This window comes from Oncorhynchus masou, chromosome 24, assembly GCF_036934945.1.
Source record: "Oncorhynchus masou masou isolate Uvic2021 chromosome 24, UVic_Omas_1.1, whole genome shotgun sequence".
Classification (NCBI taxonomy): domain Eukaryota; kingdom Metazoa; phylum Chordata; class Actinopteri; order Salmoniformes; family Salmonidae; genus Oncorhynchus; species Oncorhynchus masou.
In genome coordinates, this window is record NC_088235.1 from 114,994,256 (window position 1) to 115,016,431 (window position 22,176).

The window sequence follows — 22,176 nt, forward strand, 5'->3', positions numbered from 1 at the left end:
GTAGTAGGCAGTTTACTCTGTGCACCTTATTCATCCCCAAGCTACTCAATACTGCCCCCCCCACTCCCAAAGAAGTTAAAGACCAAGTAATCTTTTATATCAGTAGTTGTCAATATTTAATCGTCACTTTATTCAGTCACATCTGAAAGTTGTAAATTCTTGGTTATCTTCACAAAGTTGAATCAACATTACAAAATGTGGTTTAATTATTTATTTACAAAATACCTACATGATCAAACAGGATTACATCTACACAGAATGCATTGATTACTAATGATGTCATAAAGGAAAACGTCCCTGGCAGACAGAACAGACAGAACAGACATCTGGTTACACAAAGAAAGGGTGTTTTGAATGAAAGAGCGGGAAGACTGAGAAACAACTGGAGAAGCTATGCTATCGTAAATACAGAATCTTATGCATTCTAAATAACCGCCCGTTTGGAAAAGGAAAATGCAAGGAATATTTACTCTGAGCTGCGCTTCAATAGGTTGGTCGTAGATGGAAGGCCGTGTTGCCCAGCAGTGATCTCTTGTCCTCTGAAGAATGTCTCTGGTGGTAAACTGGATATGTTGTAGTATAGTTGTGCGTGTTAGACTGGATACATCGTCCATCCTTTCCTAGCCCACGTTTACAGCGGCTGCTGCTAACTCAACGGCTAGGAGGTATCACTTCTGGAGTTAATAAGAGTTCAAAGTTCATACCAAGTTGCGATACTTTTAAGCTAGTGCTATAATCTGGCTGGTATAGTCGAAATTCATCCTTCCGGTGTGTCGATCTTCACCTTGAACACGATGCTAATTTCGTTATTATCTGAGCCCTTTTAACGTAGGACCGTCATGTCCTCGGAACAGAAATTTGAATTTTCACCTACGGGTTTATATAGTGGTGAAACATGGGCGTGTTTCATAGTTTTACAACCCAGGTCTGTTCAATTGAGCAGAGTGCCTCTGAATGAGCAGAGTGCCTCTGAATGAGCAGAGTGGTGTTCTTATGACAAAACGTTCTCTCGTTAAGAAGCTAAAATTACATTTCATCTTTTCACAAGTAGTTTCATATTTAAACATTTAAATTGCACAACAATTCCATGTGAATCTGATAACTAGAATGTGTAGACTTTCCAAGATACAGTTTATGTCGTCCTATCATTGGTAATAATGTCTCAGACGCCAACTGATCTGACATCATATTCATTAAGTACCAACACATATTTTCAACTGGTCGGATGACCGTAATATGGTTCCGTTTCCCACCTTTTAATTGATGCTCTCAGAATCTCTATGTTAACAAAGGGCTTTTCAAACGTCAGCTCTATAGAGCAGAGAGAGAAACGGGGGAAGGTATTTATGGGGGTCATAAACCTCCCCCAATAGTTCAACGTCATGACAGCCCTAAACAGAGAGTACACCGCGGCAGAATACCTGACCACAGTGACTGACCCAAACTTAAGGAAAGCTTTGACTATGTCCAGACTCAGTGAGCATAGCCTTGCTATTGAGAAAGGCCGCCGAAGGCAGACATGGCTCCCAAGAGAAGACAGGCTATGTGCTCACTGCCCACATAATGAGGTGGAAACTAAGCTGCACTTCCTAACCTCCTGCCAAATGTGACCATATTAGAGACACATATTTCCCTCAGATTACACAGATCCACAAAGAATTTAAAAAATAATAATGATAAACTCCCATATCTACTAGATGAAATACCACAGTGTGCATCACAGCAGCAAGATTTGTGACCTGGTGCCACAAGAAAAGGGCAACCAGTGAAGAACAAACACCATTGTAAATACAACCCATATTCATGTTTATTTATTTTCCATTTTTGGCCTTTAACTATTTAACTATTTGCACATCATTACCACACTGTATATATACATAATTAACACTGTATATAGACATAATTAACTCTGTATATATACATAATTAACACTGTATATATACATAATTAACACTGTATATATACATAATTAACACTGTATATAGACATAATTAACTCTGTACATATACATAATTAACACTGTATATATACATAATTAACTCTGTATATAGACATAATTAACACTGTATATAGACATAATATGACATTTGAAATGTCTTTATTCTTTTGGATCATTTTTAAGGGTAATGTTTACTGTTAATTTTTTTCCAATAAAGCCCTTGAATTGAATTGAATTGACTTGAGAGAGAGGCAGAGGGAGAGAGAGAGAGAGAGAGAGGGAGAGACAGAGAGAGAGAGGGAGAGACAGAGAGAGTGAGAGAGAGGCAGAGGGAGAGAGAGATAAATGCAGAGAGAAAGATGCAGAGATCCAGGAAATGCCTGAGCACAGCACAGCCCCCTCCCCATCAGCCAATCACATGGCCCATCAGTCAGCTCATTGATGATATCTCCGTCGTCTTCGCTTCCCTTCAGTCCCCTGGAATCGCAGAGCTGTTTAGAGAGGGCAAGTCATTATTTAGGAAATATTGGGAGTAACAAATGGCAGAGTAGATATTAAGGAGAGGGATGTCTGAGATCAGACAGAGTTGGATGGGTCTGCCACTTCCCCTGCGGGCCGCCTGCCCAGCGAGCCTTCCAGCCTGGAGGGGGGGAAACCTGCAGTCATCACAAAGTGGATGTATTTACAGCTCCCTCTGACCCACTCACCAATCAGAGAGGGGAACGGCGGTCGCTAGACGGGTGAAAAACAACTGTGTTTGAGAATACACTGCTCATCAGAATCTCTCAGAGAGAGAGAGAGACACATTCTAGACCAGAACCACTCAACGTAGACACACATTCTAGACCAGAACCACTCAACGTAGACACACATTCTAGACCAGAACCACTCAACGTAGACACACATTCTAGAACAGCACCACTCAACGTAGACACACATTCTAGAACAGAACCACTCAACGTAGACACACATTCTAGACCAGAACCACTCAACGTAGACACACATTCTAGACCAGAACCACTCAACGTAGACACACATTCTAGACCAGAACCACTCAACGTAGACACACATTCTAGAACAGCACCACTCAACGTAGACACACATTCTAGAACAGAACCACTCAACGTAGACACACATTCTAGACCAGAACCACTCAACGTAGACACACATTCTAGACCAGAACCACTCAACGTAGACACACATTCTAGACCAGAACCACTCAACGTAGACACACATTCTAGACCAGAACCACTCAACGTAGACACACATTCTAGACCAGAACCACTCAACGTAGACACACATTCGACACCAGAACCACTCAACGTAGACACACATTCTAGACCAGAACCACTCAACGTAGACACACATTCTAGACCAGAACCACTCAACGTAGACACACATTCTAGAACAGAACCACTCAACGTAGACACACATTCTAGACCAGAACCACTCAACGTAGACACACATTCTAGAACAGAACCACTCAACGTAGACACACATTCTAGAACAGAACCACTCCACGTAGACACACATTCTAGACCAGAACCACTCAACGTAGACACACATTCTAGACCAGAACCACTCAACGTAGACACACATTCTAGACCAGAACCACTCAACGTAGACACACATTCTAGAACAGAACCACTCAACGTAGACACACATTCTAGAACAGAACCACTCAACGTAGACACACATTCTAGACCAGAACCACTCAACGTAGACACACATTCTAGAACAGAACCACTCAACGTATTTCGGCTTGCCATACTTTTCAGATTTTCATTTTTAATTCATTTGTAAAAATGTCTAAAAACAATATAACATGTTTAAATGATGAGGTATTGTGCGTAGGCCAGTGACACATTCTCAATTGAATTAATTTTAAATTCTGTCTGAAACAGAACAGAATGTGGAAACAGTCAAGGGGTGTGAGTACTTTCTGAAGGCCCTGTATTTGTCTTTTCCTGCTACCTGTCACTTTTCAGCCCTGTTTAAATGTGGTATCCTGCTAGAGTGTAGAGGTGGCAGGTAGCCTAGTGGTTAGAGTGTAGAGGTGGCAGGTAGCCTAGTGGTTAGAGTGTAGAGGCGGCAGGTAGCCTAGTGGTTAGAGTGTAGAGGCGGCAGGTAGCCTAGTGGTTAGAGTGTAGAGGTGGCAGGTAGCCTAGTGGTTAGAGTGTAGAGGCGGCAGGTAGCCTAGTGGTTAGAGTGTAGAGGTGGCAGGTAGCCTAGTGGTTAGAGTGTAGAGGCGGCAGGTAGCCTAGTGGTTAGAGTGTAGAGGTGGCAGGTAGCCTAGTGGTTAGAGTGTAGAGGCGGCAGGTAGCCTAGTGGTTAGAGTGTAGAGGTGGCAGGTAGCCTAGTGGTTAGAGTGTAGAGGTGGCAGGTAGCCTAGTGGTTAGAGTATAGAGGTGGCAAGTAGCCTAGTGGTTAGAGTGTAGAGGCGGCAGGTAGCCCAGTGGTTAGAGTGTAGAGGTGGCATGTAGCCTAGTGGTTAGAGTGTAGAGGCGGCAGGTAGCCTAGTGGTTAGAGTATAGAGGAGGCAGGTAGCCTAGTGGTTAGAGTGTAGAGGAGGCAGGTAGCCTAGTGGTTAGAGTGTAGAGGTGGCAGGTAGCCTAGTGGTTAGAGTATAGAGGTGGCAAGTAGCCTAGTGGTTAGATTGTGGGAGGCGGCAGGTAGCCCAGTGGTTAGAGTGTAGAGGTGGCATGTAGCCTAGTGGTTAGAGTGTAGAGGTGGCAGGTAGCCTAGTGGTTAGAGTATAGAGGAGGCAGGTAGCTCAGTGGTTAGAGTGTAGAGGAGGCAGGTAGCCAGTGGTTAGAGTGTAGAGGAGGCAGGTAGCCTAGTGGTTAGAGTGTAGAGGCGGCAGGTAGCCCAGTGGTTAGAGTGTAGAGGCGGCAGGTAGCCTAATGGTTAGAGTGTAGAGGCGGCAGGTAGCCCAGTGGTTAGAGTGTAGAGGGGGCAGGGTAGTTTAGTGGTTAGAGTGTAGAGGGGGCAGGTAGCCTAGTGGTTAGAGTGTAGAGGAGGCAGGTAGCCCAGTGGTTAGAGTGTAGAGGCGGCAGGTAGCCTTGTGGTTAGAGTGTAGAGGCAACAGGTAGCCTTGTGGTTAGAGTGTAGAGGAGGCAGGTAGCCCAGTGGTTAGAGTGTAGAGGCGGCAGGTAGCCTTGTGGTTAGAGTGTAGAGGCAGCAGGTAGCCTTGTGGTTAGAGTGTAGAGGAGGCAGGTAGCCTAGTGGTTAGAGTGTAGAGGAGGCAGGGTATCCTAGTGGTTAGAGTGTAGAGGTGGCAGGTAGCCCAGTGGTCAGAGTATAGAGGAGGCATGTAGCCTAGTGGTTAGAGTATAGAGGAGGCAGGTAGCCTAGTGGTTAGAGTATAGTGGAGGCAGGTAGCCTAGTGGTTAGAGTATAGAGGAGGCAGGTAGCCTAGTGTTTAGAGTATAGAGGAGGCAGGTAGCCTAGTGGTTAGATTGTAGAGGTGGCAGGTAGCCCAGTGGTTAGAGTATAGAGGTGGCAGGTAGCCCAGTTGTTAGAATGTAGAGGCGGCAGGTAGCCGAGTGGTGAGAGCGTAGAGGAGGCAGGGTAGCCTAGTGGTTAGAGTGTAGAGGTGGCAGGTAGCCCAGTGGTTAGAATGTAGAGGTGGCAGGTAGCCTAGTGGTTAGAACGTAGAGGCCAGTAATCGAAAGGTTGCTTGATCGATTCCCCGAGCTGACATGGTAAAAATCTGTCGTTCTGTTAACTTCTTGAAACTCCCCACCCCGGATCCGGGTTTGTGACTAAAGCCTCAGGCTCATTAGCATAACGCAACGTTAACGATTTCTGAAAATCGCAAATAAAATGAAAATAATGCGCCTGCTCTCAAGCTTAGCCTTTTCTTAACAACACTGTCATCTCAGATTTTCAAAATATGCTTTTGAACCATAGAAATTGACTAATTTGTGTAAGAGTATGCAAAGCTAGCATAGCATTTTGAGTAGCATGTAGCACGCAACATTTTCACAAAAACCAGATAACCAAATAAATAAAATCATTTACCTTTGAAGAGCTTCTGATGTTTTCAATGAGGAGACTCTCAGTTACATACCAAATGCGCAGTGTTTCCTGAAAGCGTCTGTGTGTAGGAGAAATCGTTCCGTTTTCTACATTGCGTCTGGCTACCGAAACGAACCGAAAATTCAGTCACCTACAACGTAAAACTTTTTCCGGATTAACTACATAATATCGACCGAAACATGGCAAACGTTGTTTGGAATCAATCCTCAAGGTGTTTTTTCACATATCTCTTCATTGACATGCAGTTCGTGGAAGCTTGCTTTCCTCTCTGTATCGCATGGAAAAATACTGGCAGGTGACTTTTGCGCACCAATTTCGGCGCAGGACACCAGGCGGACACCTGGTAAATGTGGTCTCTTATGGTCAATCTTCCAATGATCTGCCCACAAATACGTCACAATGCTGCAGACACCTTGGGGAAACGACAGAAAGGGTTGACTCACTCCTCTCGCATTCACACCCATATAAGGAGACAATGGAAAACAGAGCCTCAAAAATCCTTGTCATTTCCTGGATGCCATCTCATCTTGGTTTTGCCTGAAGCTCACGTTCTAGGGCACGCACAGAGAATATCTTTGTATTTCTGGACACGTCAGAGTGTTTTCTTTCGAATGGTAGCAATTATATGCATAGTCGAGCATCTTTTTGTGACAAGATATCTTGTTTAAAACGGGAACGTTTTTCATCCAAAAATGAAATAGCGCCCCCATAGATGTAAGAGGTTAACCCACTGTACCCCGGTAGGCCGTCGTTCTGCCCCTGAACGAGGCAGTTAACCCACTGTACCCCGGTAGGCCGTCGTTCTGCCCCTGAACGAGGCAGTTAACTCACTGTACCCCGGTAGGCCGTCATTGTAAAATAAGAATTGGTTCTTATCTGAATTTGCCTCGTTAAATAAAAGTTAACCCCCCCCCCCCATAGGGGCCCATTATTCACTCTTATTAGCCCAGTGAATTATTGTACCACATGTCCACATGGCAAGGGGTGGACCACACCCTATTGCCTCTGAGCAATTGGCCATCATTGTCATAATGCTACATTGTCGGTTGTTTAAAGTAACGACCTCTCGTTTCTATCAAGGAAAACACATCTCCCTTGCTACATTTACACATGTTCTCCAATGACAAAATCTCTTGAGTTTTCTGTTATTGAATGAGACCTTTTCCTTGTTTGTCTGTGTATGTTTCAGAACACCCTGGAGTCCTGTAACATCTGCAGTAAACCCGTCATGGACCGTGTCCTTCGGGCTACAGGGAAGGCCTACCACCCACACTGCTTCACCTGTGTGGTGTGTCAACGCAGCCTGGACGGCATCCCCTTCACTGTGGACGCTGCCAACCACATCCACTGCATCCACGACTTCCACAAGTAAAGGGGGCTGCGGCAAGCACACACTCACACAGAGGGACACACACACAGAGGGACACACACACAGAGTGACTCACACACACACTCACACAGAGGGACACACACAGAGAGGGACACACACACAGAGGGACTCACACACACACTCACACAGAGGGACACACACACAGAGGGACACACACACACAGAGGGACACACGCACACAGAGGGACACACACACAGAGGGACACACAGACACACACAGAGGGACACACACACACACAGAGGGACACACACACACACAGAGGGACACACACACACACACACACACACAGAGGGATACACACACACACTCACACAGAGGGACACACACACAGAGGGACACACACACACTCACACAGAGGGACACACACACACACAGAGGGACACACACACACACAGAGGGACACACACTCACACAGAGGGACACACACACACACACTCACACAGAGGGACACACACACACACACATGTAAACAAGTCTTGTGAAGTAAAAAACCTGCTGGTTAATTCCTGATGACGAAGTAGCAGGGGTAGAAAGACACCTGAGCAGGTCGCGTTGCCATGCCAACGCCGCTAACGGTGTGACAAGCCTGACGTCTCCTGAGCAGAGTCCACACTAGTGTTTTTCCGGAGAAACAGAAGTGAGGTTGAAGATACAGTGTCCCTGAAAACCTGAAGCGTTCACTTTCTACCAACGCTTCTACCAAGCCTGACTTCAACAAAGCAGTCTGGTCGCGTTCCCGTGCCAACGCCGCTAACGGTGTGACAAGCCTGACTTCAACAAATCAGTCTGGTCGCGTTCCCGTGCCAACGCCGCTAACGGTGTGACAAGCCTGACTTCAACAAAGCAGTCTGGTCGCGTTCCCGTGCCAACGCCGCTAACGGTGTGACAAGCCTGACTTCAACAAAGCAGTCTGGTCGCGTTCCCGTGCCAACGCCGCTAACGGCGTGACAAGACTGACTTCAACAAAGCAGTCTGGTCGTGTTCCCGTGCCAACGCCGCTAACGGTGTGACAAGCCTGACTTCAACAAAGCAGTCTTTGGTCGCGTTCCCGTGCCAACGCCGCTAACGGTGTGACAAGCCTGACTTCAACAAAGCAGTCTGGTCGTGTTCCCGTGCCAACGCCGCTAACGGTGTGACAAGCCTGACTTCAACAAAGCAGTCTTTCGTCGCATTCCCGTGCCAACGCCGCTAACGGTGTGACAAGCCTGACTTCAACAAAGCAGTCTTTCGTCGCGTTCCCGTGCCAACGCCGCTAACGGTGTGACAAGCCTGACTTCAACAAAGCAGTCTTTGGTCGCGTTCCCGTGCCAACGCCGCTAACGGTGTGACAAGCCTGACTTCAACAAAGCAGTCTTTGGTCGCGTTCCCGTGCCAACGCCGCTAACGGTGTGACAAGCCTGACTTCAACAAAGCAGTCTTTGGTCGCGTTCCCGTGCCAACGCCGCTAACGGTGTGACAAGCCTGACTTCAACAAAGCAGTCTGGTCGCGTTCCCGTGCCAACGCCGCTAACGGTGTGACAAGACTGACTTCAACAAAGCAGTCTGGTCGTGTTCCCGTGCCAACGCCGCTAACGGTGTGACAAGCCTGACTTCAACAAAGCAGTCTTTGGTCGCGTTCCGTGCCAACGCCGCTAACGGTGTGACAAGCCTGACTTCAACAAAGCAGTTTGGTCGTGTTCCCGTGCCAACGCCGCTTAACGGTGTGACAAGCCTGACTTCAACAAAGCAGTCTTTCGTCGCGTTCCGTGCCAACGCCGCTAACGGTGTGACAAGCCTGACTTCAACAAAGCAGTCTTTCGTCGCGTTCCGTGCTAACGCCGCTAACGGTGTGACAAGCCTGACTTCAACAAAGCAGTCTTTGGTCGCGTTCCGTGCTAACGCCGCTAACGGTGTGACAAGCCTGACTTCAACAAAGCAGTCTTTGGTCGCGTTCCCGTGCCAACGCCGCTAACGGTGTGACAAACCTGACTTCAAAAAAGCAGTCTTTGGTCGCGTTCCCGTGCCAACGCCGCTAACGGTGTGACAAGCCTGACTTCAACAAAGCAGTCTTTGGTCGCGTTCCCGTGCCAACGCCGCTAACGGTGTGACAAGCCTGACTTCAACAAAAAGCAGTCTTTGGTCGCGTTCCCGTGCCAACGCCGCTAACGGTGTGACAAGCCTGACTTCAACAAAGCAGTCTTTGGTCGCGTTCCCGTGCCAACGCCGCTAACGGTGTGACAAGCCTGACTTCAACAAGGCAGTCTTTGGTCGCGTTCCCGTGCCAACGCCGCTAACGGTGTGACAAGCCTGACTTCAACAAAGCAGTCTTTGGTCGCGTTCCCGTGCCAACGCCGCTAACGGTGTGACAAGCCTGACTTCAACAAAAAGCAGTCTTTGGTCGCGTTTCCGTGCCAACGCCGCTAACGGTGTGACAAGCCTGACTTCAACAAAGCAGTCTTTGGTCGCGTTCCCGTGCCAACGCCGCTAACGGTGTGACAAGCCTGACTTCAACAAAGCAGTCTTTGGTCGCGTTCCCGTGCCAACGCCGCTAACGGTGTGACAAGCCTGACTTCAACAAAGCAGTCTTTGGTCGCGTTCCCGTGCCAACGCCGCTAACGGTGTGACAAGCCTGACTTCAACAAAGCAGTCTTTGGTCGCGTTCCCGTGCCAACGCCGCTAACGGCGTGACAAGCCTGACTTCAACAAATCAGTCTGGTCGTGTTCCCGTGCCAACGCCGCTAACGGTGTGACAAGCCTGACTTCAACAAAGCAGTCTGGTCGTGTTCCCGTGCCAACGCCGCTAACGGTGTGACAAGCCTGACTTCAACAAAGCAGTCTGGTCGTGTTCCCGTGCCAACGCCGCTAACGGTGTGACAAGCCTGACTTCAACAAAGCAGTCTTTGGTCGCGTTCCCGTGCTCAGACGTTGCACATATCAACCAAAGTTTGCGTGCCACGTCATAATCTGTGTCAACGACTGACAGATTGCTATGACATATGATGTGGTTAACTGATATGTAAAATACTTACCCAGGCGCTGGAATATCTGGCGTCAGCAACGCCTGGGCAGAAGATTGCACCCTTTGTCAACGAACAGATGAGCTATTTTCACCAACCCACCAACCAACTCACTTCCTGGTTCTGAGCCAATCACAAAGCCACCACCCACCTCACTTCCTGGTTCTGAGCCAATCACAATGCCACCACCCACCTCACTTCCTAATTCTGAGCCAATGACAAAGCCACCACCCACCTCACTTCCTGATTCTGAGCCAATCACAAAGCCACCACCCGTCTCACTTCCTGGTTCTGATCAATCACAAAGCCACCACACACTTCACTTCCTGATTCTGAGCCAATCACAAAGACACCACCCATCTCACTTTTCTGGTTCTGTGCCAATCACCAAGCCACCTCACTTCTTGATTCTGATGTATGTCTTTAGTTCAGTCACCTGCAGTTAGAAGATCACTAATCGATTACACAGTTTATTTGTATTCATAGGTACATTCAAATGTTTTCTCTACCTCTCCTCTCTGTCTCTCTCCCTCTCCCCTCTCTGTCCCCCTCCCCTCTACTACTCCTCTGTCTTTCCCATCCTCCCCTATTAGGAAGTTTGCCCCTCGTTGCAGTGTGTGTTCTGAGCCCATCATGCCAGCTCCAGGCCAGGAAGAGACTGTTCGTATCGTGGCCTTGGATCGAGACTTCCACGTGCAGTGTTACCGCTGTGAGGTGTGTATCTACTATACAGTGTTACCTCTACTTTACAGTGTTACCCCTACTTTAAATTGTTACCACTGTGAGGTGTGTATTTAGTATACAGTGTTACCTCTACTTTACAGTGTTACCTCTACTTTACAGTGTTACCTCTACTTTACAGTGTTACCTTTACTTTACAGTGTTACCTCTACTTTACAGTGTTACCTTTACTTTACAGTGTTACCTCTACTTTACAGTGTTACCTCTACTTTACAGTGTTACCTCTACTTTACAGTGTTACCTCTACTTTACAGTGTTACCTCTACTTTACAGTGTTGCCTCTACTTTACAGTGTTACCTTTACTTTACAGTGTTACATCTACTTTACAGTGTTACCTTTACTTTACAGTGTTACCTCTACTTCACAGTGTTACCTCTACTTTACAGTGTTACCTCTACTTTACAGTGTTACAGTGTTACCTCTACTATACAGTGTTACCTTTACTTTACAGTGATACCTCTACTTCACAGTGATACCTCTACTTTACAGTGTTACCTCTACTTTACAGTGTTACCTCTACTTTACAGTGTTACCTCTACTATACAGTGTTACCTCTACTTTACAGTGTTACCTCTACTATACAGTGATACCTCTACTATACAGTGTTACCTCTACTATACAGTGTTACCTCTACTATACAGTGTTACCTCTACTTTACAGAGTTACCTCTACTTTACAGTGTTACCTCTACTATACAGTGTTACCTCTACTTTACAGTGTTACCTCTACTATACAGTGATATCTCTACTATACAGTGTTACCTCTACTATACAGTGTTACCTCTACTATACAGTGTTACCTCTACTTTACAGAGTTACCTCTACTTTACAGTGTTACCTCTACTATACAGTGTTACCTCTACTATACAGTGTTACCTCTACTTTACAGAGTTACCTCTACTTTACAGTGTTACCTCTACTATACAGTGTTACCTCTACTTTACAGTGTTACCTCTACTTTACAGTGTTACCTCTACTTTACAGTGTTACCTCTACTTTACAGTGTTACCCCTACTTTACAGTGTTACCTCTACTTTACAGTGTTACCTCTACTTTACAGTGTTACCTCTACTTTACAGTGTTACCTCTACTTTACAGTGTTACCTCTACTATACAGTGTTACCTCTACTATACAGTGTTACCACTACTTTACAGTGTTACCTCTACTTTACAGTGTTACCTCTACTATACAGTGTTACCTCTACTTTACAGTGTTACCTCTACTATACAGTGATACCTCTACTATACAGTGTTACCTCTACTATACAGTGTTACCTCTACTATACAGTGTTACCTCTACTTTACAGAGTTACCTCTACTTTACAGTGTTACCTCTACTATACAGTGTTACCTCTACTTTACAGTGTTACCTCTACTATACAGTGATACCTCTACTATACAGTGTTACCTCTACTATACAGTGTTACCTCTACTATACAGTGTTACCTCTACTTTACAGAGTTACCTCTACTTTACAGTGTTACCTCTACTATACAGTGTTACCTCTACTATACAGTGTTACCTCTACTTTACAGAGTTACCTCTACTTTACAGTGTTACCTCTACTATACAGTGTTACCTCTACTTTACAGTGTTACCTCTACTTTACAGTGTTACAGTGTTACCTCTACTTTACAGTGTTACCTCTACTTTACAGTGTTACCTCTACTTTACAGTGTTACCTCTACTTTACAGTGTTACCTCTACTTTACAGTGTTACCTCTACTATACAGTGTTACCTCTACTTTACAGTGTTACCTCTACTTTACAGTGTTACCTCTACTTTACAGTGTTACCTCTACTTTACAGTGTTACCTCTACTTTACAGTGTTACCTCTACTTTACAGTGTTACCTCTACTTTACAGTGTTACCTCTACTTTACAGTGATACCTCTACTATACAGTGATACCTCTACTTTACAGTGTTACCTCTACTTTACAGTGATACCTCTACTATACAGTGATACCTCTACTTTACAGTGTTACCTCTACTTTACAGTGATACCTCTACTATACAGTGTTACCTCTACTTCACAGTGTTACCTCTACTATACAGTGTTACAGTGTTACCTCTAATTTACAGTGTTACCTCTACTTTACAGTGTTACCTCTACTATACAGTGTTACAGTGTTACCTCTACTATACAGTGTTACCTCTACTTTACAGTGTTACCTCTACTTTACAGTGTTACCTCTACTTTACAGTGTTACCTCTACTTTACAGTGATACCTCTACTATACAGTGATACCTCTACTTCACAGTGATACCTCTACTATACAGTGTTACCTCTACTTTACAGTGTTACCTCTACTTTACAGTGATACCTCTACTATACAGTGTTACCTCTACTTTACAGTGATACCTCTACTTTACAGTGTTACCTCTACTTTACAGTGATACCTCTACTATACAGTGTTACAGTGTTACCTCTACTTTACAGTGATACCTCTACTATACAGTGATACCTCTACTTCACAGTGATACCTCTACTATACAGTGTTACCTCTACTTTACAGTGTTACCTCTACTTTACAGTGATACCTCTACTATACAGTGTTACAGTGTTACCTCTACTTTACAGTGATACCTCTACTATACAGTGATACCTCTACTTCACAGTGATACCTCTACTATACAGTGTTACCTCTACTATACAGTGTTACCTCTACTTCACAGTGATACCTCTACTTTACAGTGATACCTCTACTATACAGTGTTACCTCTACTTTACAGTGTTACCCCTACTTCACAGTGTTACCTCTACTATACAGTGTTACCTCTACTTTACAGTGTTACCTCTACTATACAGTGTTACCTCTACTTTACAGTGATACCTCTACTATACAGTGATACCTCTACTTCACAGTGATACCTCTACTATACAGTGATACCTCTACTATACAGTGTTACCTCTACTTTACAGTGTTACCCCTACTTCACAGTGTTACCTCTACTATACAGTGTTACCTCTACTTTACAGTGTTACCTCTACTATACAGTGTTACCTCTACTTTACAGTGTTACCTCTACTATACAGTGTTACCTCTACTTTACAGTGTTACCTCTACTTTACAGTGTTACCTCTACTTTACAGTGTTACCTTTACTTTACAGTGTTACCTCTACTTTACAGTGTTACCTCTACTTTACAGTGATACCTCTACTTTACAGAGTTACCTCTACTTTACAGTGATACCTCTACTTTACAGTGTTACCTCTACTTTACAGTGATACCTCTACTATACAGTGTTACAGTGTTACCTCTACTTTACAGTGATACCTCTACTATACAGTGATACCTCTACTTCACAGTGATACCTCTACTATACAGTGTTACCTCTACTTTACAGTGTTACCTCTACTTTACAGTGATACCTCTACTATACAGTGTTACAGTGTTACCTCTACTTTACAGTGATACCTCTACTATACAGTGATACCTCTACTTCACAGTGATACCTCTACTATACAGTGTTACCTCTACTATACAGTGTTACCTCTACTTCACAGTGATACCTCTACTTTACAGTGATACCTCTACTATACAGTGTTACCTCTACTTTACAGTGTTACCCCTACTTCACAGTGTTACCTCTACTATACAGTGTTACCTCTACTTTACAGTGTTACCTCTACTATACAGTGTTACCTCTACTTTACAGTGATACCTCTACTATACAGTGATACCTCTACTTCACAGTGATACCTCTACTATACAGTGATACCTCTACTATACAGTGTTACCTCTACTTTACAGTGTTACCCCTACTTCACAGTGTTACCTCTACTATACAGTGTTACCTCTACTTTACAGTGTTACCTCTACTATACAGTGTTACCTCTACTTTACAGTGTTACCTCTACTATACAGTGTTACCTCTACTTTACAGTGTTACCTCTACTTTACAGTGTTACCTCTCCTTCACAGTGTTACCTCTACTTTACAGTGTTACCTCTACTATACAGTGATACCTCTACTTCACAGTGATACCTCTACTTTACAGTGTTACCTCTACCATGATACCTCCATATATGATAAAGTCCTAACCATGTTTAATATATGATAAAGTCCTAACCATGTTTAATATATGATAAAGCCCTAACCTCCATGTTTAATATATGATAAACCCCTAACCATGTTTAATGTATGATAAAGCCCTAACCTCCATGTTTAATGTATGATAAAGTCCTAACCATGTTTAATATATGATAAAGCCCTAACCATGTTTAATGTATGATAAAGCATTGAAACGGGATCTGTTCCCAGCCATCCACTCTGGTCACCTTTATGGTCTCCCCTCTACGAGCTGAAAATAGCCTTGTTCCCTGTGTGCATCCTAACCAAGCCATGCACACAGACTCACAAAACACTGGTCTTTGTTCATGTGTATCAGGACTTTTTGTGTGTGTGTGTGTGTGTGTGTGTGTGTGTGTGTGTGTGTGTGTGTGTGTGTGTGTGTGTGTCTCCTCTTCAGGACTGTGGTTCTCTGCTGTCTGAAGGGGACAACCAGGGCTGTTACCCCCTGGACGGACATGTCCTCTGTAAGAGCTGTAACACCAGCCGTATCCAGGCCCTCACCGCCAAGACTACCACTGACCTCTGAACCCCAGATACCCTGCTACCCCGCCAAGGCTACCACTGACCTCTGAACCCCAGATACCCTGCTACACCGCCAAGGCTACCACTGACCTCTGAACCCAAAATACCCTGCTGTTCCCGCTATCTGCTCCCATAGCCCTCCCTGGCTGGCTGCAGCACGCAAACGCACGCACGCACACACACACACACACACACACACACACACACACACACACACACACACACACACACACACACACACACACACACACACAGAGAGAGACAGACACACAGAGACACACACAAACACATAAGGGGACATACACACATTCAGATACACACCTACATACACTCACACTAAGCCAGCTTGCACACACACCTATGAACATTATGAAAAATATGAATATTATGAAATTGCTAAACAAGGCATAAACAACGATTGTGAATTGATGCTGGTACAAGCAGCACTGAAGAGGCCTGATGTCTGAGCCTTTACTGTTTTCTCGTTGTTCATCTCCAAATGTACATGTCTCCGTTGAAGTCATTCAGCAGCAGACACTGTTATCCAGAGACGAACAGACCAGTGAAAACCTCTTCTTCCATGGTCTCAGCGTTACTGCTGTTGCCTTGTGCCTTGTAGTTGATTTGAGTCTCGCTCGACTGGCGGGTCAGTCTGTTTCCTGACTTGACATCTCATGTTGTCACCTACAGTTTGCCGATGTCAAGATGACCCAGTCGTTCATTCCGATGTGCTCCTGATGACTGTTCTGTTCCTCCTTGGATGTGGTCCAAGTTGTACCCTATGGAGGGGTCGTAACGGGCCGATAGGGCTCTGGCGTACATGTTTTCCACTAAATAAGGAATAGAGTGCTGTTTGGGACTGACTGCCTCGAGCCTGTTTCAACACAGTGTTTAAACCTAGAGTTGATGTCTGTGCCCCCAGCCAAAATCAAATTAACATAATTAACAAATCTGTCTGTTTAAGCTAGATATGTTGTTGTTATTTTTTGGGTTGTAGTTTTTTGGGTTGTAGTTTTTTTGGCCAACAGCTAGACAAACGGATAGATTTGTTTATTATGTTAATTTGTTTTTGTTGTTGTTTTGGTTGTATGCTTCTCAATCCACCACATCTACCGACAGCTAGACAAACAGATACATTTGTTTATTATGTTAATTTGTTTTTGTTGTTGTTTTGGTTGTATGCGTCTCAATCCACCACATCTACCGACAGCTAGACAAACAGATACATTTGTTTATTATGTTAATTTGTTTTTGTTGTTGTTTTGGTTGTATGCTTCTCAATCCACCACATCTACCGACAGCTAGACAAACAGATACATTTGTTTATTATGTTAATTTGTTTTTGTTGTTGTTTTGGTTGCATGCCGATGTCACCGCACCGCATGGTGGAAGGTCACAGAGCTACATGGAGTCTCTCAGACCAGGAGACATCTGTAGCGTCCGAATGGTTTGGCGTGCAAAACGAATATGACCCTTTATGGCAAGATGAGTCTCACGAACACGATGGTGTTCTCCGATTGGCTCTACGACCCCCACAAACTTCACAGGACTCGTCCGATATACCAACTTCTGCCTATAGCATCCAAACACTTTGTTTTGCTGTATAAATCTGTTTAAAATGGGCTAATAGCAGTAAGGACAAATTCAATCATCAAATAATTGTTAGTTATGATTTTTTTTATTATACTTACAGTGGTCCTAAAAATTAAAAATAGCCTAATGATCATTGGTATGACCATCTTAAAACAACTCCAAATGTTAGAATAGAAGAAGTCCAAGCCCGGGCCCTTAGACCTTAAAGAGACCCAACACATTGACACCGAAATTGGACGTCCTGATGGCAGTTCGCGATATTACCAGTTCGCGATATTACCAGTTCGCGATATTACCAGTTCGCGATATTACCAGTTCGCGATATTACCAGTTCGCGATATTACCAGTTCGCGATATTACCAGTTCGCGATATTACCAGTTCGCGATATTACCAGTTCGCGATATTACCAGTTCGCGATATTACCAGTTCGCGATATTACCAGCAAGGCTTGGGTTTTGAGGCCTTGTGGAAAGGGGTGCTGGATAGGCGTAATCCCATATCAATTGATGTAAGGGGGGGAGGGGGGATTTAACCCTATCCCAAACCTTAACCCAATACCTTAACTATTTGGAAAAAGTGTTTAAACTTAACCCTTAACTTTGAAAATGTACGTTTGGAGCAACTCTGAAATGTGTATTATGGAGGATGTGGTTAAATGTCTAATTCTGCAGTGAGACCGTGAGAGCTTGTTGGGAGAAGAGACTGACTGACTGACGACCTGCCTGACTGACTGTCTGACTGACGGCATGCCTGTCTGACTGATTGACTGACGACCTGCCTGACTGACTGATTGACAGACTGACTGACTGACTGACTGACGGCCTGCCTGCCTGACTGACGACCTGCCTGACTGACTGATTGACAGACTGACTGACTGACTGACTGATTGACTGACTGACGGCATGCCTGACTGACTGATTGACAGACTGACTGACTGACTGACTGACGGTCTGCCTGCCTGACTGACGACCTGCCTGACTGACTGACTGACTGACTGACTGATTGACTCCTGACTGACTGATTGACTGACTGACTGTCTGACTTACGGCCTGCCTGCCTGACTGACGACCTGCCTGACTGACTGACTGACTGACTGACTGACTGACTGACTGATTGACTGACTGACTGATTGACTGACTGACTGATTGACTCCTGCCTGACTGATTGACTGACTGATTGACTGACTGATTGACTGACTGACTGACTGACTGGCTGGCTGGCTGACTGACTGACTGACTGATTGACTGGCTGACTGACTGACTGATTGACTGACTGACTGATTGACTGATTGACTCCTGCCTGACTGATTGACTGATTGACTCCTGCCTGACTGATTGACTGACTGATTGACTGACTGACTGACTGACTGACTGATTGACTCCTGCCTGCCTGACTGACTGATTGACTGTTTAGTAGAGACAAACCTGTTCTATATAGCCTGACTGACAGTCTATCTGTGCTATCCTGCCAGCTAATTGTCAGTCATTGTCGTGCCAAATAAAGACAGCAATGGAGTAGGAAATAACGCCAACAGATCTGGGACCAGGCTAGATGAGGCTATGTGAGATATGGGAAACAAATCTGGGACCAGGCTAGATGAGGCTATGTGAGATATGGGAAACAAATCTGGGACCAGGCTAGATGAGGCTTTGTGAGATATGGGAAACAGATCTGGGACCAGGCTAGATGAGGCTATGTGAGATATGGGAAACAGATCTGGGACCAGCCTAGATGAGGCTTTGTGAGATATGGGAAACAGATCTGGGACCAGGCTAGATGAGGCTATGTGAGATATGGGAAACAGATCTGGGACCAGCCTAGATGAGGCTTTGTGAGATATGGGAAACAGATCTGGGACCAGGCTAGATGAGGCTATGTGAGATATGGGAAACAGATCTGGGACAAGGCTAGATGAGGCTATGTGAGATATGGGAAACAGATCTGGGACCAGGCTAGATGAGGCTTTGTGAGATATGGGAAACTGTTCTGGGACCAGGCTAGATGAGGCTATGTGAGATATGGGAAACAGATCTGGGACCAGGCTAGATGAGGATTTGTGAGATATGGGAAACAGATCTGGGACCAGGCTAGATGAGGCTATGTGAGATATGGGAAACAGATCTGGGACCAGGCTAGATGAGGCTTTGTGAGATATGGGAAACTGTTCTGGGACCAGGCTAGATGAGGCTATGTGAGATATGGGAAACAGATCTGGGACCAGGCTAGATGAGGATTTGTGAGATATGGGAAACAGATCTGGGACCAGGCTAGATGAGGCTATGTGAGATATGGGAAACAGATCTGGGACCAGGCTAGATGAGGCTATGTGAGATATGGGAAACAGATCTGGGACCAGCCTAGATGAGGCTTTGTGAGATATGGGAAACAGATCTGGGACCAGCCTAGATGAGGCTTTGTGAGATATGGGAAACAGATCTGGGACCAGGCTAGATGAGGATTTGTGAGATATGGGAAACAGATCTGGGACCAGCCTAGATGAGGCTATGTGAGATATGGGAAACAGATCTGGGACCAGGCTAGATGAGATATGGTAAACAGATCTGGGACCAGGCTAGATGAGGATTTGTGAGATATGGGAAACAGATCTGGGACCAGGCTAGATGAGGCTATGTGAGATATGGGAAACAGATCTGGGACCAGGCTAGATGAGGATTTGTGAGATATGGGAAACAGATCTGGGACCAGGCTAGATGAGGCTATGTGAGATATGGGAAACAGATCTGGGACCAGGCTAGATGAGGATTTGTGAGATATGGGAAACAGATCTGGGACCAGGCTAGATGAGGCTATGTGAGATATGGGAAACAGATCTGGGACCAGGCTAGATGAGGCTTTGTGAGATATGGGAAACAGATCTGGGACCAGGCTATGTTCAGTGGGATTTCAATGTACTCTTTCAACACAGACAGAGGGCCAGCCTCACAGCAATTAGCTTCTAAAATAGCAGAATTAGTATAGAAACCTTTTAAAATGCAAGTCGATATAAAAATGTGTATCTCGCAAATTTACTCGGTATATTTACAGAGCCTTCAGAAAGTGTTCACACCACTTGACTTTTTCCAAATTGTGTTGTGTTACAGCCTGATTTTAAAATTGAAATGGAATTATGTTGTTTTTTTATGTTTACAAATTAATTAAAAAAATGTAAGCTGAAATGTCTTGACTCAATAAGTATTTAATGGTTTAAATACATTTGCTTAACAAGTCACATAATGAGTTGCACTGATCCACTCTGTGTGCAGTAATAGTTTACCATGCGTGAATGACGACCTCATCTATGTACTCCACACATGCAATTACCTGTAAGTCATAGCTGTGGGAAGTAGTTACAGCACTATGAAAGACCCACTGCACTACTTTTGTGAAAAACATTCAAAAACATATGCAAAATAGTATATACAGGACCAGTCAAAGGTTTAGACAAACCTACTCATTCCAGGGGTTTTCTTTATTTTGACTAGTTTCTACATGGTAGAATAATAGTGAAGACATCAAAACTATGAAATAACACACATGTAGTATAGAAGTATAGAAACCTGTCTGGATGGTGACTGTATTACATCCAGGTCAGAGGTTCCTGTCAGTCTGGATGGATGGTGACTGTATTACATCCAGGTCAGAGGTGACTGTATTACATCGAGGTCAGAGGTGACTGTATTACACCCAGTCAGAGGTTCCTGTCAGTCTGTCTGGATGGTGACTGTATTACATCGAGGTCAGAGGTGACTGTATTACATCGAGGTCAGAGGTGACTGTATTACATCGAGGTCAGAGGTGACTGTATTACATCCAGTCAGAGGTTCCTGTCTGTCTGTCTGGATGGTGACTGTATTACATCGAGGTCAGAGGTGACTGTATTACATCCAGGTCAGAGGGTTCCCGTCAGTCTGTCTGGATGGTGACTGTATTACATCGAGGTCAGAGGTGACTGTATTACATCCAGTCAGAGGTTCCTGTCAGTCTGTCTGGATGGTGACTGTATTACATCGAGGTCAGAGGTGACTGTATTACATCCAGTCAGAGGTTCCTGTCAGTCTGTCTGGATGGTGACTGTATTACATCGAGGTCATAGGTGACTGTATTACATCGAGGTCAGAGGTGACTGTATTACATCGAGGTCAGAGGTGACTGTATTACATCCAGGTCAGAGGTGACTGTATTACATCCAGTCAGAGGTTCCTGTCAGTCTGTCTGGATGGTGACTGTATTACATCGAGGTCAGAGGTGACTGTATTACATCGAGGTCAGAGGTGACTGTATTACATCCAGTCAGAGGTTCCTGTCAGTCTGTCTGGATGGTGACTGTATTACATCGAGGTCAGAGGTGACTGTATTACATCGAGGTCAGAGGTGACTGTATTACATCGAGGTCAGAGGTTCCTGTCAGTCTGTCTGGATGGTGATGTATTACATCGAGGTCATAGGTGACTGTATTACATCCAGTCAGAGGTTCCTGTCAGTCTGTCTGGATGGTGACTGTATTACATCGAGGTCAGAGGTGACTGTATTACATCCAGTCAGAGGTTCCTGTCAGTCTGTCTGGATGGTGACTGTATTACATCGAGGTCAGAGGTGACTGTATTACATCCAGTCAGAGGGTTCCCGTCAGTCTGTCTGGATGGTGACTGTATTACATCCAGTCAGAGGGTTCCCGTCAGTCTGTCTGGATGGTGACTGTATTACATCCAGTCAGAGGGTTCCCGTCAGTCTGTCTGGATGGTGACTGTATTACATCGAGGTCAGAGGTGACTGTATTACATCCAGGTCAGAGGGTTCCCGTCAGTCTGTCTGGATGGTGACTGTATTACATCGAGGTCAGAGGTGACTGTATTACATCCAGGTCAGAGGGTTCCC

General features: G+C 44.9%; 1 protein-coding gene across 1 annotated transcript in view; it reads left to right on the forward strand.

Moving 5' to 3' along the window:
* The window catches only part of LOC135511527 (lipoma-preferred partner homolog), a 458,670-nt gene extending 438,193 nt beyond the window's left edge, over positions 1–20,477 (forward strand). Inside the window, exons 14-16 of the mRNA XM_064933017.1 lie at positions 7,170–7,348; positions 10,960–11,080; positions 15,583–20,477. Of these exons, the coding sequence (XP_064789089.1) occupies positions 7,170–7,348; positions 10,960–11,080; positions 15,583–15,711 (429 nt within the window). The 3' untranslated portion in view covers positions 15,712–20,477. The remainder of the gene's footprint in view (positions 1–7,169; positions 7,349–10,959; positions 11,081–15,582) is intronic.
* Positions 20,478–22,176: the final 1,699 nt, after the last annotated feature.